General features: G+C 34.8%; 1 protein-coding gene across 1 annotated transcript in view; it reads right to left on the bottom strand.

The window, feature by feature from the left end:
• Nucleotides 1-1,403: 1,403 nt before the first annotated feature.
• Nucleotides 1,404-16,465, bottom strand: part of LOC124531744 — a 90,958-nt gene continuing 75,896 nt past the window's right edge. The window contains exons 4-6 of the mRNA XM_047106257.1: nt 4,232-4,367; nt 3,833-4,092; nt 1,404-3,398 (exon numbers count right to left, since the gene is read on the bottom strand). Coding sequence (XP_046962213.1) covers nt 3,168-3,398; nt 3,833-4,092; nt 4,232-4,367 — 627 coding nt within the window. The 3' untranslated portion in view covers nt 1,404-3,167. The remainder of the gene's footprint in view (nt 3,399-3,832; nt 4,093-4,231; nt 4,368-16,465) is intronic.

The following is a 16,465-nucleotide window of genomic DNA, read 5'->3' as shown; positions in this document are numbered from 1 at the left end:
CTTTAAGTCCAATTTGCCTGATACATTAATTATATTGAACATGTTTTATTGTTCTATCTGGTTACTATATTTCTTTGATATTAGCTTCGTACGCGTTTGAAATTAACAAAAATTTAGGTTGCAGATTTTAATATAATTTATGAACTCTGTATTATGAATGAATGATTGAATTATTCTTTTTTGCACACCACAAACAAAAAAAAACCAAACAAAAAAATAAAGTAACACAAAATTAATAAAATACAAAAAAAAAAGACTTAAAAAAAACAAAAGAAGTACATTAAAAGTGTTGTACAACGGGCGTACTTATGGCTTGTTAGCCATCTCTTCCAGACAACCGAAGCAATGGGAGATTCCAAAACCATCGGCTTGTATGTGTTATGTAGCTTTGTGATGTTAAGTCGTTGGTAGGAGGCACCGAGTGGAGGCACGCGCGAGGGTTGCACCCGGTACTGCACAGTATTTGTACATTGCAGCGTGACTTTATTATTATTTGTACAAAATTCTAAAATTAATAATTAATTAGTCTTAGTTACTTCTTACTACATTAGCTTTGTCTCAGTGAAAGTCCCATCAAAATCGGAGGCTCTCAGTGTAGAGGTCAAACAATGGCAATAATGAAGCGACTATAATTAATTACTTTCTCATCGACATGTAACTGCCAACCATGGGAACTATGATATTATGTCCCTTGTGCAATTATACTGGCCCACTCACTCACACAGTGGTAAACTTACCTTAAATATAACTCTCCGAGTTCTGTTTGTCGTTTTGTTTTCATAAATTGTATATTTTATTTCGAAATAAAACATAATATGATAAATAGTCAATTATTGAAACAATAATGCCAATTATGATTATTACCGTAGTGTGCGTAGTATTGACACTCGTCAATCGTCATAATAGTTACACGTGTTACACAAGACGCGAAAATTAGTGTGCCAAGCGTTGGCTAGTCTATCTAGACATATAAATCATCAATCGAAAGTTAATAATTATAGTCACTATCGAGAATTTACGCTATTTACAGTCAATTTTTTTGTATATCGATAGTTAAGGTGCAAGTAACATAATCGATATTTTATCGATAGTATCGTCTTGTTATCAAGTGTTCATAGAGAGCTATCAATAGTATCGATAGTACGTACTATCGATAACCGGAACAGATTGACTATCGATGGTTCTGCAACACAGATGTTCCCAGCGCCGCATCCTTTTTTTTCATAATCTGTGGTCAAAGCTTGAAGTAATAGAGCTTAGATTTGTGATGTTAAATTGGACTATATGAACCTGCTCATATAAATTTAACTATGTTATATGAAACAGTTTTTGTAAAGAAATAATTAATTACTAAAGAGATAGTATAAAGCTGAAAGGATCAGGTTGATAATACAAAAAAAGCGTTATTTGTCTTATATTTATTACGTTGAGCGTTTATACTCATTATGTACACATATTACATACTATATAATTATATTCTTATAACAATAAGCAACAATATTCATTTATTTACCATTTTCATATATACGAATTTTAATTAAAAACAATTAATTAACAAATTTCGTAGTAAAATGCATCTGGAAGTAAATTACAGTTAAGTAATAATATTTAAAATGTAAATAATTTTATAAAAGAATTATTAATTTTAAGGGCATCTTTCAAAGCAATCATTATTACATAAAGAGCTAATTACAATCATTGTACTGGATTCGCAAGTCATAATATCAGGTACTGAGAAAATATTAAACCTTTTACTACTTTTGTAGTAGTACTTGTATGGTGAAACCATGTAAATGTTTTCATTCTCAATTAATTCAATTTTGTTCATTCAATAGAATAAATCTGCTATACCACCTTTAATATAAATTCTGTGTATGTATAGATATTCTAAATAAAATGGTTTTTTGGCTGTTTAGTTGTCGTCGTATACAATTTTTACCGCATCTTTAAAAGTTAGTTATTAGTTAAATAAAATAGAAAAGTCTTACTAACTTAACGCTTATAAAATTGTAAATATTAATGACTTTATTTTCTTATAATGCATGGAAAGTACACAAATATACAATTAATAAATAAATTAATATAAATAATACCAATTTATTAAGGGGAACTTACGAGAAATATTCGCGTTGAAGCAAGAATGTACCAATTTTATTTAATATTTTTTTAAAACATTTATAATAGTTATTAAATAAAGTAACTTTTTATATTTCCTAATTTAAAATTTCTTTAATACATAACCATAATCGATTAACCTATTATTACAACGGTTATACCGGAAATTGACTGCGTGTCTATACACTATACGATAAATAGTTACGATTTAATATTTAACTACAGAACAAGTTCCATTTTTAAATAAAAATATCTGTTATACAAGTCATTCCTGTACAGTTCTCTGATTGGATTAAATTTACTAAAATTAGCATTGTCTTCTTAATTTAAATTTTGTTTCGCAACCCGCTACATAATGGCGGTAGCGTTCATATTTTGTAAATTAGAAACAAAATATTGTCTATTTAAATATTATGGCATTATTAAATGTTAAGATAAAAATAGCTTTGTCATGATAATTTCTTATGTTATTTTGATTGTTCTTTATGATTTGTTTCTTTATCATAAAACAATTTTGAGTAGTATTATAAATGATAGATTTTTATTTTTTTGACAATTAACAGTATGGTTTGTGGTTGTAGTCGCCTTTACATTTTTAAATATATCTTTGATATATATTCAAACAGGATATTATACTTTGGTAATATTTATATCTTTGGAGCATTCTTAAGTAAAAGATTACAAAAAAGATTATAAATAAATTAAGCCGACAATATTAATTTTAATTGGAATACATATATTATGCTTTTATTTTACTATTTTATAATAAATACACGTTTACAATGTTTAGTGTCGTATTTACAATTAAAGCGACATAATATTCCTTATCTTTCTATTACCTGAAGTTATGGGTATTCTTTGTTTAATATTGTAATATAAATACCATTGTAGTAATTTATTTAGTTATCTAACGTCTAAATTAGTGTCTGTCACAAATTTAAGTCAGTAAGGTCTGGAATTTACTTTTCTTTTATTCTTCTTTATCCATGGCGCTCTTGAGAGTTTAAGTTTCTTCAAACGTGCTGAATATTAATGGAATGCAAAATGTTTCCTTACATTTTGTGAAATCTCGTCGAGAAATAGAGAAGGAGAGATACTAGGAGCGTCAGTGGTAGGGCGGGCACGCGGTCGGCGCGGCCGCCGGACTTGCCCGAGGCCTGCACGCGGTCGGCGCGCGAGGCGCCCTCCAGCGACTCCTTGGAGCGGGAATAGCCCTTCAGCCGCTCCCCTTGCACACTCTCTTCGTTGCTGCGCCAGTACACTGTAGCGATTGTTGCGAGGCACTGCGGGATAAAAATAAATAAATATTACTTTATTACGGAACAAGTAAAAATAATAACTTCGGATATCCTTTATGTTGGATTGGACAATTTCATCCTATTTTTATTTGCTGATGAGCATTTACGGTAATGGTGTATTAATCCTCAAAACCTATAATCTTGCGGTTATTTATATATTATGTTATTAAATTTAACACGTAAAATAATTTCAGTTGTCTTCTAATTTATAAATTGTATCATATCCGTAAAAGTTTTGAAAGTATTGTCCATAGAGCAAGAAATCTTATTATAATAGCAAATCGGAACTGCTATTAGGCAATCTTGTCCACTTGACATTAGTTTGATATTTGTATAATCTTATTCAACTCCAAAGTGTAAAATATAATCATCGTATAACTTTATTGGAAAATTACACGGAAACGCGGTAATTTTCCTACCTTCAATTTCAAGTCTCCCTTCCGAAAGTGCTTCGGCTTAGCTTTAAAGTCGAGAACAAGACTCGTAGTTTCTAAGCCATCTTCGTGTTTGTAAATCTCCGGCTCGAGAACACTGGAGAGCGGGGCTGGTTCGCCGTTGATGTACCACGAGAGCCTCGTGGCGGGGCGCGAGCGTCCAGACGTGCAGTTCACTTGAACTCGATCCCCGATCTGATATCGCAGCCGAGAACCGGTTATAACTGGTCCTGTAGAAGGCAGAGCTGAAAGATGGAATTGAAAGTCAAGAAAAAGGATTCATAGCACTGACTTGTTAATACCGCTGGTGTTTATTTCTGCTATTCTATGGGCTCTAGTTTCGTATAGGTTAATAATAAATATGTAAATAATAAGTGTTCATACCCACAACGATCATATCAGCATGATCGGAGACGGTCGGGAAGAGTGGTCTCTCGCCAGACACCTCGCAACGGTAGCGCCCCCCTGTCTCGAGCACCGCTGGGTAAAGCGTCACGTTAGATGCGTTGGGCGTTGATTGCTAAAATTAATCATACTTAATATGAGCTGTGTGACTTTCCCAAAGAGTAGAATAGAAACAATCTATCCCAGAACGAGGGTGTCGTAAGAGCTGATTAAGGGACTTATTTGGTTATTATTTGGTAGGCTGTTGACCATTAAAGTCGGTCAATACCTTTACAATGCAGGGCCTGAGCCAATCCTACGTAATTAGCATACAATGAATGGTGTCTACATGTTAGCTTCTCTTCAAAACAATGAGATTAATATATAATTATCGAAGCCGAGATTGCCCAGTGATTAGAATACGTGCATCTTAACCGATGATTTCGGCTTCAAACCCAGGCAAGCACCACTATATATATGTGCTTAATTTATATTTATAATTCAGCTCGTGCTCAGCGGTGAAAGAAAACATCGTGAGGAAACCTGCATGTGTCTAATTTCATTAAAATTCTGCCACATGTGCATTCCACCAACTCGCATTGGAACACCGTGATGGAATATGTTCCAAGCCCTCTCCTTAATGGGATAGGAGGCCGTTAGCCCAGCAGTGGGAAATTTACAGGCTGTTACTTTACTTTACTTTTATAGAAATTACTTTGACCCTTATAGACATAAGACATATATAAACATCATTTACTTTGTGTTAGGGCAGTCGTTTTCCATGCCATATTTTGTTGTGAAGAAGGTAGCTGCGATAGCATTGGAATTATGTATGAATTTGGATAGAAACATTCATTTCATAATAAATTTTATGAGATAAAAATTTTGACTATATATTCTCAAAATAAATTTTTATACAGTACGTTTTAAGGGTTTGTAGTTCCGTGTTACGGAAAGTTGTTAATTCTGCTCGTAATTATTATCGATTCGTGTCGGAATTGCCACGTCATCACATCTCATAATCGCGAGAGTGTGGGAATAGAGAGTGTTGTCTTAAATTTTCGCGATTATTACACATTTAAATAAAACTAGTTATAACGGATTTGAATCGCGTATATTAATTACTTTTTGACATCCCGACGTTTCGAGCACTTTACAGCGTTCGTGGTAACGGGTAGACGGGTTGACGGGTAGCCTACTCGTCGATTCAAATCCGTTATAACTAGTTTTATTTAAATAGAGAGTGTTTTTGTGCGCTTGTACTGACTGTCATGTCCTGTGTATTTACATTAGCCATAATGGCTATAAAAGCCGTTAATTCTGCTCCTTATTATGATTGACTCGTGTCGGATTTGCCGGTCTATCACATCTTATAATCACAAGAGTGAGGGAATACAGAGTGTATCTGAGCGCACACACTTGTGCTCTGACCGTTATATCCTGCGTGGCCGTAATCAATAAGGACGATATATACATACAGTACATCACAATTTTGAAAAATACTAGCGATTGTATCAGCAACTGTAATACACATAACATTAATACAAGGAGTAAACTTATTACTGAATACTCTGCGAAGTCAGTAAATCTTTTGTTGGACAATGCATACGGTTACACAAAAGAATCCCTGAAAACACCACATTGCTTCGGTTGCTAAATTTATAAACATGTGGAGAATTTAAAAACGCGTTTAGATTTTTCAGGCTATTCCTATTAAAACTGTATACGATTATAGAACTTTAGTGAGGAATACTTGTTCAGTTTCTTTGCTAGTTCTCAGGTTTTGGTGTTTACTCTGACTATCAATGAGTGTGAGGTTTGCCGATGTCGTATCGGATTACCGTCCCATCGGCCTACGAGATTGAGGGAATAGAGTACTCTTGGGTTTGTACACACTTGTAACCGACCTTCGGTCAGGAGGTTTCTATTATTGACAGAACTGATGAGTTTGGTAAGATAAATATTGTAAAACTACTGATGTATAGTAACTATGAATGTATGTATTATACGGATGTATTTTATTTTATATCTAAAGTCGGTGTAAGCAAAATCAAGGCAAGGCGTATGTTTAAATTTAAACTGTTAACTGATTTAGTTATTGTAAATATTAGGTATTATTTTCTGTTATAGTGTATGAAATGCCGGCACATTAACTAACTTTAATTAATGTCGGATTATTTTTCTAAAATTAGATTAAAGTTTTATATAAAGAGAATAGAAAGTTAAGACAGATACATTCATTTGCCTTATGTATTTATAATTTTATAAATGGTCTATATTCATATATAAGTAAGCTAATAATCACTTCTCAGTATTTTTTCCTTTGTCTTGAATGTTGGATGTTTATTTATAACAAATAACAATGCAGATACTATATATTAAATGAAGGTTCACTTAAAATACAAAATAAGCAAATTCTTTTCAAACTTTACAGTATATTTTATAACAATTCAACCGTCCGAAACTAAGGTTTACACATCCAATACAGGTAGTTTTACTCATAACTTTCGAAGCGCGAGACCCCTTTAACTTTCGCGTATGCGTAACCGTGGACGGTCGACAACGTCACACATGCCTTAGGTCGCCTCTGAATCGGGATAGAGAAAATCGTTTATGGGGAAATTTGTAGACGTTTTAAAGTTTCGCATAAAATTTATCAGCAATTTAAGCAAAAATATTCATCATGTTTATTTGTAATTTAGATACTTTTCGAGATATTAAAGAATATTTGTAAACAAGATGAGAGAAAGTAGTCCGTTTTGCATACTTAGATCTCTACCGTTTTAAAGTACATTTAAGGTTAAGATATGAGCTATGCTGTTTGGTCTATCGGGGTGACTACTGTATTTTCTTTTTAATTTTTTTTTTATGGAATAGTTTGGCGAACGAGCATATGGGGCACCTGATGGTAAGTGGTCACCATCACCCATAGACAATGACTATTTCTTGCATCGTCAATGCGCCACCAACCTTGGGAACTTGTCCCTTGTGCCTGTAGTTACACTGGCTCACTCACCCTTCAAACCGGAACACAACAATACTGCGTACTGTGTTTAGCGGCAGAATATCTGATGAGTGGGTGGTACCACCAAGTGATTAGAACTTTTTGGATTAAATTCTACTCTACTCAAGAGATATTATTGGGCACAATAGCACAGACAAATGTAAATGTATACTCTATTTTATTACGCGTATAATCTGATAAAACTAAAGAATAACCACTCATAAAATACTCCGCTGACAAACAACAATACTAAGTATTGATGAGTTCCGATTTGATGGGAAAGTAAGTCAATATAACCACAGGTACAATGGATAACACATTAGGTAATAAGTTAGTTCCCAAGGTTGAATGATTTTTATATCTTAAAGTACCAAGGTCAACCGGCCGGCGTGACTGTTTACCATCATTTGACCCATTTGCCAGCCCACCTACAAACATAAAAAAAGCTTAACTGACTTCGAGCCGCTAGTGAGAATTCCTTAACAGAAAAACGGTGTAACTTTTTATTGGTTTGACCTGGAATTCGAGACCCCGAGATTTGCAGTCTTACGTGGCCTTACTAGATGATAGTAGGAGTTTGAAACTTCTTTTGTTTGAACATTGAGAGTAATTTTAATTTAAGAAAATTTAAGTGAAACTTAAATTTTCTTAAATTAAAATTAGTATAATAAATATACTATACTAGCTGACCCGGCAAACTTCGTACTGCCATAATCGAAAGACTTAAATTAGTCCAAATGTGATGTGCATAGAATCCTTTGCACGCAGCGAAACTGTAACTAAAATTTTTAAAGATTTGAATTTTCCTGAACAATATGTGTTACGCCAAATGATTTGAATGTTGGCCAAAAATGTTTAGAATCATTTCACATTCCAGAAACTAAAGAGCGCAAGGAATCTGGTGGTGGGACTAATTGTGGTAATTTTAATTTGCCTCCAGCACAACATAATCCAGTAGATTCAACACTGTATTTTAACGCCATACAACATTTACAAATTATTGTAATTTCCCCAATTGTTACCGATTTGTCGGCACAAAAATCTATTGCTGGATCATAGGGGAATGCAGCTCGTTCCAGGATCACAGGAGCACTGCTTCTGCGGGATCTCTCAATTTCATTAAATCGTGCTCGCTTTTGTTGCGTTCGATGTGCACGCCTAAGCCTGTCTTGTCACTCACTAAAGAACGCAATTGTGACATAGCAACACAACTATTTTCTTGATCTGTCTCTCTGGTCATCAGTGCGGTTAGCATGTCCGTAGCGGTAACCGTCAACTCACAAAGATAGAAGCAAAGAGTACAATAATATATAGGGTGATAATAGGATGCACTCTTTGTCATTAGAGGAATCGATAGACGATCTGTTTATTGATTGCCAAATGTCAAATATTATGGTTGCGTTCATAAATACAATATGTGACAAAACTTCAATCAATCAATCAATCAGCCCAACACTTTTTCCCCAACGGTTATCGGTTTTGCGACAAATATGGCCAGCGCACTGCCACTTCAACTTACTTATCCGGTGGACTATGTCGATGACTTTGTTTCTCTGACAAAACTTAAGATTTATCAAACAATCTATGTACATAAAAATGATCTGATAGTCAATAAACAACTGAATTTAGTTAAAATTAAGGTTCTTTTTGTACCTCATGTGAATTAATATGTAGTTATAAAGATATAACTATTCTTTCAATTTGATTTCTGAATAACAGGGTCAACATCAAATGTTTGACAAAGTAGCGATTACCCATGTTACAAAAATATGATTATGGCGTTGATAATGACATCAATACCGAACATTGATACTTGATGTTTTTGGAGCTCTAAACATCGATGTCAATTGATAACATCGCTGTTTTTTCTGACTGGAAGAAATTATTGAATTCGAGAAATAGATGTAACGAACTCATATGTAGCTCACCGCATGGACCATGTATCATATTTTAATGACACACGTGAAATAACTCTTGTTCATCATCATCATCATCAAATTCCCTATCAAAAGAGTTTGATAGGGAATTTCGGCTGATATAACGTTATCGATTTGATCCAGAGTTATTTTATGTACCAGCCAAATTAATACATGTCCATGCGGTAATCTCCTTTTTTGCCATACAATGGGGTACATGTGGCAACGTACCTCTCCAAATATACATAATTCTACAATTAAATCCATAAGTGTTTTCATTTTTTTTCCGAAAAAAACGTGCTGTAATGTCATGACGATTAGTTGTCGACTATTCTTAAAATAAATTGTTTTTATCATTCTTTATCATCTCACTGAGGATTACATGTAAATGTAATGAACAGATCCGGTTGACTATTTTTCGTACATAAGAAATTGTGTCTTGCGCATATTCGTTCATTTGCCGTGTGCAACCAATAAACGAAAATGGCAATATAGTCAATCGCCCGATGTCATTTACATTATCATAATTCGCTATCGCATCTTGCAAATGAATATATTCTTAGGATCTTAGTATTGCTTGGTTGAAACGAATAAAATTAAGATGTTCAGTTTCTATTTTGGCATACATATCAACGATGTACGGATATCGTTTACCACATCTCGAGATTTTCTTGAGAATTTTGTGCTTGTGGACAAACCATCAATCGATACGAATAAAAATTAATGGCACTTACTTTTTTCTGTATATTTAAACATGAAAGTAAATGCAAACGCTGTACTTTTAAATGTTTTTTTTTTGGAATTAATAAATTAAAATAAGACGTATTACCTATTGAAACTGGTGGATGAGTCTACTCTATTTAATTCATACTTACTTTTAATTTGACAGTACAATTACCCATCTAAAAAATCTCATTTGTTACAAAAAATGTAATAAATGAAGAACCACTCGACCAATTTTGTGCAAACTTCACATAAACTATCTACTAAATAGTCCGAACAAACCCTGAAAAATTGGTTTGGATAGCTGAGCCCGTTCTTAAGTTATAAAGTGACATCGAAAAAATGCCACTTATTTTTTTATATATAGATTCGAAAAATAGATGTAACGATGTTTTAAATAATGCAAAATCAATTTTAAAACTACAATGTTTTATTGTTTAACATCGATAATCTTAGAAAATCAATGATAATCTCTAAAATATCTCTAATACATCTATTTCTAAGGAAAAACAAAGTTGTTGTTTTTATTATATTCTTAGCATTTCTATCATACTTACTCACCTTCTAAACCTTCCCTGGACTTCCACAAATAATTCAAGACCAAAATTAGCCAAATCGGTCCAGCCGTTCTGGAGTTTTAGCGGGACTAACGAACAGCAATTCATTTTTATATATATAGATGTATATATAATAAAGTTATAACTGTCACAAACTTAAAAAATAGTGTTAAAGAAACAAATTGGGCTAATAATTATTAATAATTATAACCACTAGAAGAGTTCAGTGAAAAAGTGATGTGATTACTATCAAATATTTACGCTAATCAAAGAGGGTAGGTAACCATTCTCCACTCAATCAAGAGTACCAACCTAACAAAGTTAACTACACCATAGACTATTAGAGTTGCCATCATAATACCGGTAATACCAACTTTAAATCAGGGTTGCCAACGTAAACGGAAGCGGTAACTAAAAACTACGGAAAGTATCAATGGGAATTTAATTACACTTTTAGAAGAAAATAAAAGCCTGAAAATGGATTTAAAAAACTTACAAGATAAAATAAAAACTATGGAAGAAGAAAAAAGAAGAAATAACCTAATTTTCTTTGGGGTAAAAGAAGAATATCGCAGTGAGTCCCAGATCGATTCTATTATAGAATTGCTTGGAAAGGAGATGAACATCCATATCAACCCACACGAAATAAACAACGCCTACAGATTGGGCGAAAAGAGTGATAACAAAATCCGTCCCATTCTCGTAACTTTTACAACAAATTGGAGAAAAAAGGAAATCCTTAAAAACAAAAAGAAATTAAAGTCAGATATGTATATTAAGGAGGATTTTAGTAAAGAAGTTCTGGAAAAGAGAAAGCAGCTTCTACCTCAAATGAAGGAAGAAAGAGCGAAGGGCAAAATCTGTTACCTCATAAGAGATAAATTGGTTACCAAAGATCCGAAAGAAGACCAAAGGGACAAAAGGAAAAGAGACCGCACAGATTCTCCAATCAAATCACCACACCGCTTAACTACGCCCGCTCCAAAGAAGGTTAGTAAAACAAACATGCTGGATTATGTGGCGAGAAGCAGATCTACGTCACTATCACTGCCAACAACTTCAAAAAACCACCAATAGACATCGACAACCGGAAACGAAAACGAAAACAATCTAACAAAACGTACCTACCGAACGAAACAACCAGAGCAACCACCCCAAGACGGCCGGTCACCGCGGGGAAAAGCGACCACTACCGTCCAAACAATTTAACACCTACAACAGATAAATTTGAAAACGAGAAATTTAATCGGAAACGAGTATACCACATAGCAACGTATAATACACTTTCTTTGAGATCAGAAGAGAGCCTACAAGAATTAACACATGCTATTCAACATATTAAATGGGATATTATTGGCTTAAGTGAAGTAAGAAGAAACAGCGAGGCAATTGAAGATTACAATCAATTCATATTATACTACATAGGAGAAACACCAGGAAGACACGGTGTAGGATTCGTAATAAAGAAAGAGCTGGCGAGCTTTATAGAAGAAATAGTCGGCATTTCGGAAAGAATTGCTGTATTGAATATAACAATACCCCCTAAGAAAGAAAGATGGTCTATTGTCCAAATATACTCCCCGACAGAGCAATCTACCGTTTCTGAGATAGATTCCTTCTACTCGTGCCTTAATAGTGCTATCAAAAAATATACGCACAAAAACTGCATAGTAATGGGGGACTTTAACGCTCAAGTTGGTTATCCACGGAATGGAGAAGATATCGTACTGGGCCCTCATAGTAAAGGCAAAAGGACAAGGAATGGGCAAAAGCTGATGGAATTCGCTTTCGAAAATAATCTGAAAATACTAAACAGTAAATTCAAAAAAAGGGCATCAAGGAAATGGACATGGATATCACCGGACGGACGGTATAGGAATGAAATAGATTATATTCTTACGAACCAAAGTAATTCTTTTGATGATTGCAGTACCATCGCTAACCTTAACTTTAATAGCAACCACAGAATGCTCCGAGCATATCTCAACATAGCATACAAATCAAAATTAAGACGGCCCTTCAAAATAAAATCTCAAACTCCAAACAATGCAGCATCGATAGCCACCATCACAAAAAAACTTAACTCTCTGCAGGAAACATCTATTCAATACCTAAACACTCAACAAAAATATAATGTACTACACGAAATACTAACAACAAAATCAGAGAATAACAAGGGCGAACCGAACGAGAAGAAAAACTTGTCTCATAAAACTAATGAACTTCTAGAAAAAAGGTTGAATTTGATTAATATTACAAACAAAACAAAAAGTATTAGGGAAGAAATAAGCAAAGTAAGTAAAGAAATAAAAACACAAATTAATAAAGACAGAGAACGCCTTAGACGTGTGGTTTTTGAGAAACATATCATCAAGACTGGAGGCATCAAGAGAGCTGTTAAGCTGTTAAAGGATAAGACAAACTGGATACCCAAAATGAAAGACCAATATTCTATGGATAAGACTAAAAGACCAGATGTATTGTCAATAGCTACTAAATTCTACGAAGACTTATATTCCAGGAAAAATAACCTAGACGAAACCGATCTAACTAGTAGCGACGGTGTACCACCTATCCTAGAAGAAGAAATAATCAAAGCCATTGAAACACAGCAAACAGACAAAGCCCCTGGACCCGACCACATCAGCAATGAACTACTAATCAACTGTAAGAAAGTTGTTGCACCTATACTAAAAGTCATTTATAACGACATACTACAAACCGAAACAATACCATCTCAGTGGAAGAATTCCACAATAATACTTCTCTATAAAAAGGGTGATATTAGTCAAATAAATAACTATAGACCTATCAGCCTAATATCCAATATATACAAAGTATTTGCAAAGGTTGTTCTCCGCCGAATAACTAGAACTCTAGACGAGAACCAACCTAGAGAACAAGCCGGATTTAGGGCGGGGTTCTCAACACTAGACCACATACACGTTGTAAGGCAAGTCTTTGAAAAGAATAGAGAATATAATGTACCATTCTATTGTTGCTTCATAGATTACAACAAGGCTTTCGATTCAATTGAACATGAAAGCATCTGGTTAAGCCTAAAAAACCAAGGAGTTGAATATAAATACATAAGAATTCTGAAAAATATATACACAAACAGTACAGCTAAAATAAAGTTAGAAAAACAGGGAAAAGAAATAAAAATTAACAGAGGCGTACGCCAAGGAGACCCCCTATCTCCCAAATTATTTACTGCGGTTTTAGAAAACGTCTTTCGTAAAGTTAAATGGGACCACTATGGGTTAAACATAAATGGAGAACAGCTTACCCACCTACGATTTGCTGACGATATAATTATATTCGCTGTATCAAGTGCCCATCTCCAAAATATGCTAACGGACCTGGATATAGAAAGCCGCAGAGTTGGTTTAACTATGAATACCTTTAAAACCATAGTATTGACAAACGCGACCGAAGACCCTATTGTATTAAATGGTGAACCCATCGAATATGTAAAAGAGTACACTTACTTAGGCCAACTCATCTCATCAACTAATTCAATGTCAAAAGAAATAGACACAAGAATAGGTAACGCATGGAAAAGTTATTGGAGACTAAAAGAAGTTATGAAAAATAAAGAAACTAAGATGTTTGTAAAGAAGAAGCTATATAATACCTGTGTGCTGCCAGTACTCACTTATGGCTGTCAAACTTGGGCACTCACCAAAGCGCAAAATGAAAAAATTAAGACATGCCAAACAGCTATGGAGAGGAGCATGTTGAATGTCAGGAAAAGTGACAGAATACAAAACAGAACCATTAGAAAGCGCACGAATAAATAACGTATCGTCATTTTCGCCGCCACCCTGATAACCCACCTTCTATACTTCAGAAGTGGGATGATGTCTGGCCCATATATCGACGGACTTGGTACAAAGCAAAGGAGACGCTGCGAGAACGCTGTACTCGACAGCGACGAATCATCAAGTTTTTTTTCTTCATCCGATGACGAAGAGATCTTGGAGAAACACAGGCGATATAAGAAGCGGCGTGTCACCCAAACCGATGCGGAGGTTATTCCAACGTTCCGACCGGATGAAAAATCTAGCAACGTCAAGGGATGGTTGCATAAGATCGACCAATTGGGCGACGTGTATGGATGGGACAACAAAGATCGACAGTTCATCATGCAGATACGTCTTCGAGGGTCGGCTAGAGACTGGTATGACGATCTGGATAACTATGATCTCACATGGATGGAGTGGAAGGACGCTTTAGAGACCGCGTTCCCACGTTCTACTGACTTTGTGGATCTGCTGAATCTATGCTTGCTAGAAAGAAAACGAATACGGAAACTATGACAAAATATTTCCACGACAAGGTTTCCTTATTAAAAAAATGCAATATCATTGGCGAGTCTGCAATTTCGTGCATAATTCGAGGTCTACCCATGGAAATAAGAGCCAACGCGAAAGCTTTCCAATGCAGTACTCCACAGCAACTATACTACGGGTATTTGTCGTCATTGGAAAACTACCGACAAATTGAAGCCAGCCATCCGCGACCAACTACCACGTGGCGAAGAGCGGGCGCCGTTGCTACAATTGCAAGAGGGAGTGACTTTCAACCGAAGAAATGTTACGCCTGCCGAAGAGAAGGTCATGAAGCAAAGGACTGCAAGGTGCCACGCTGCGAGGTGTGCCATCGCCCGGGTCACACGTCTGCCAGCTGCTGGCATGCGGCCAGCTCTTCACATCAAAAAGTAAGTGATGTTTTATTTACAACATACAACATATACATAGATTTGTATAAAAAGGTAGTGGCAATTAATAGTTGTAGTCTCATCGCATACATAGATACGGGCAGCAAATTAAATATTCTCAGTATGGCATATGCTGATAAGCTAAAACTAAAAATTCAGCCGTCCGTTGTTACAATGAGAGGTTTTGGAGGTGCACATTCGACCTCTTTGGGAACATCCCACGTGGATGTTCACATAGACAATGTTGTTCTAAGTGGATTCGTAGAATTAACCAATTACGATATAGGTGATATAGATTTAATAATCGGACAATCAATGATAAATCAACCTAATATCAGTTTAATTATATCACAAAATTCTGTTAAATTTATTGGTAGTAGTGATAATTTTAAAAGTACCCTCAGTGATATAAAACTATGTGATACAGACTTTATAACAAAATTTCCAGTGTATTTGAGACACAGTTGTATAATACCACAACAAAGTGCTGCTTTGGTGCAAGTTTATATCGATACTAATAGTAATGAAACATATCTTGTGAGTTCTGTATATGTTGAGTTAGGCTGTATGTCCTATGTAATTTTAGGGGGACTTGTAAGGTCGAAAGATTGCTTTTTAAAAATAATTAATATCGGAAACGAAATTATTGAATGGGAACCGAATAGATTAATAGCACGCGCGGAAATTGTTACTGATAAACATGATAGTTTACAAAGTAGTACGAATATTATGATACTTGACCAATCCACTGTCGAGGAATTGCAATTATCTGATATAGATGTAGGCGATTTAAAAAGGGATAATTGTAGTCAACTGTTACGGTTACTGAATAAATACAGATATTTATTTGCCAAAAATACAAAAGATTTAGGATGTACAGATGTACTGGAAATGCATATTCAAACCAAAACTGAGGAGCCTGTCTATTGCAAGCCTTATCGACTGTCTCATAAAGAAAATGAAATTGTAAATGAAAAGGTTCAAGATCTCATTGATGCAGGTGTAATAAGGAACTCTATGTCTGATTATGCAAGTCCAGTGGTTCTTGTAAAGAAAAAAGGTGGTGATTATAGGTTATGTATAGATTACAGAGCTCTTAATGCACGCACTATTAAAGATCGATACCCTCTGCCACATATAGACGATCAGGTATCCCGCCTCTCTGGTAAATCTTTCTTTACAACGTTAGATCTGGCACAAGGCTATTATCAAATTAGATTATCTAAAGACTCTATTCACAAAACGGCATTTGTTACACCATCTGGGCAATATGAATTTTTAAAAATGCCATTTGGCTTAGCGAATGCACCG

Source organism: Vanessa cardui, chromosome 8 (genome assembly GCF_905220365.1).
Source record: "Vanessa cardui chromosome 8, ilVanCard2.1, whole genome shotgun sequence".
Taxonomy (NCBI): domain Eukaryota; kingdom Metazoa; phylum Arthropoda; class Insecta; order Lepidoptera; family Nymphalidae; genus Vanessa; species Vanessa cardui.
This window is presented reverse-complemented; position numbering and strand designations above follow the sequence as displayed.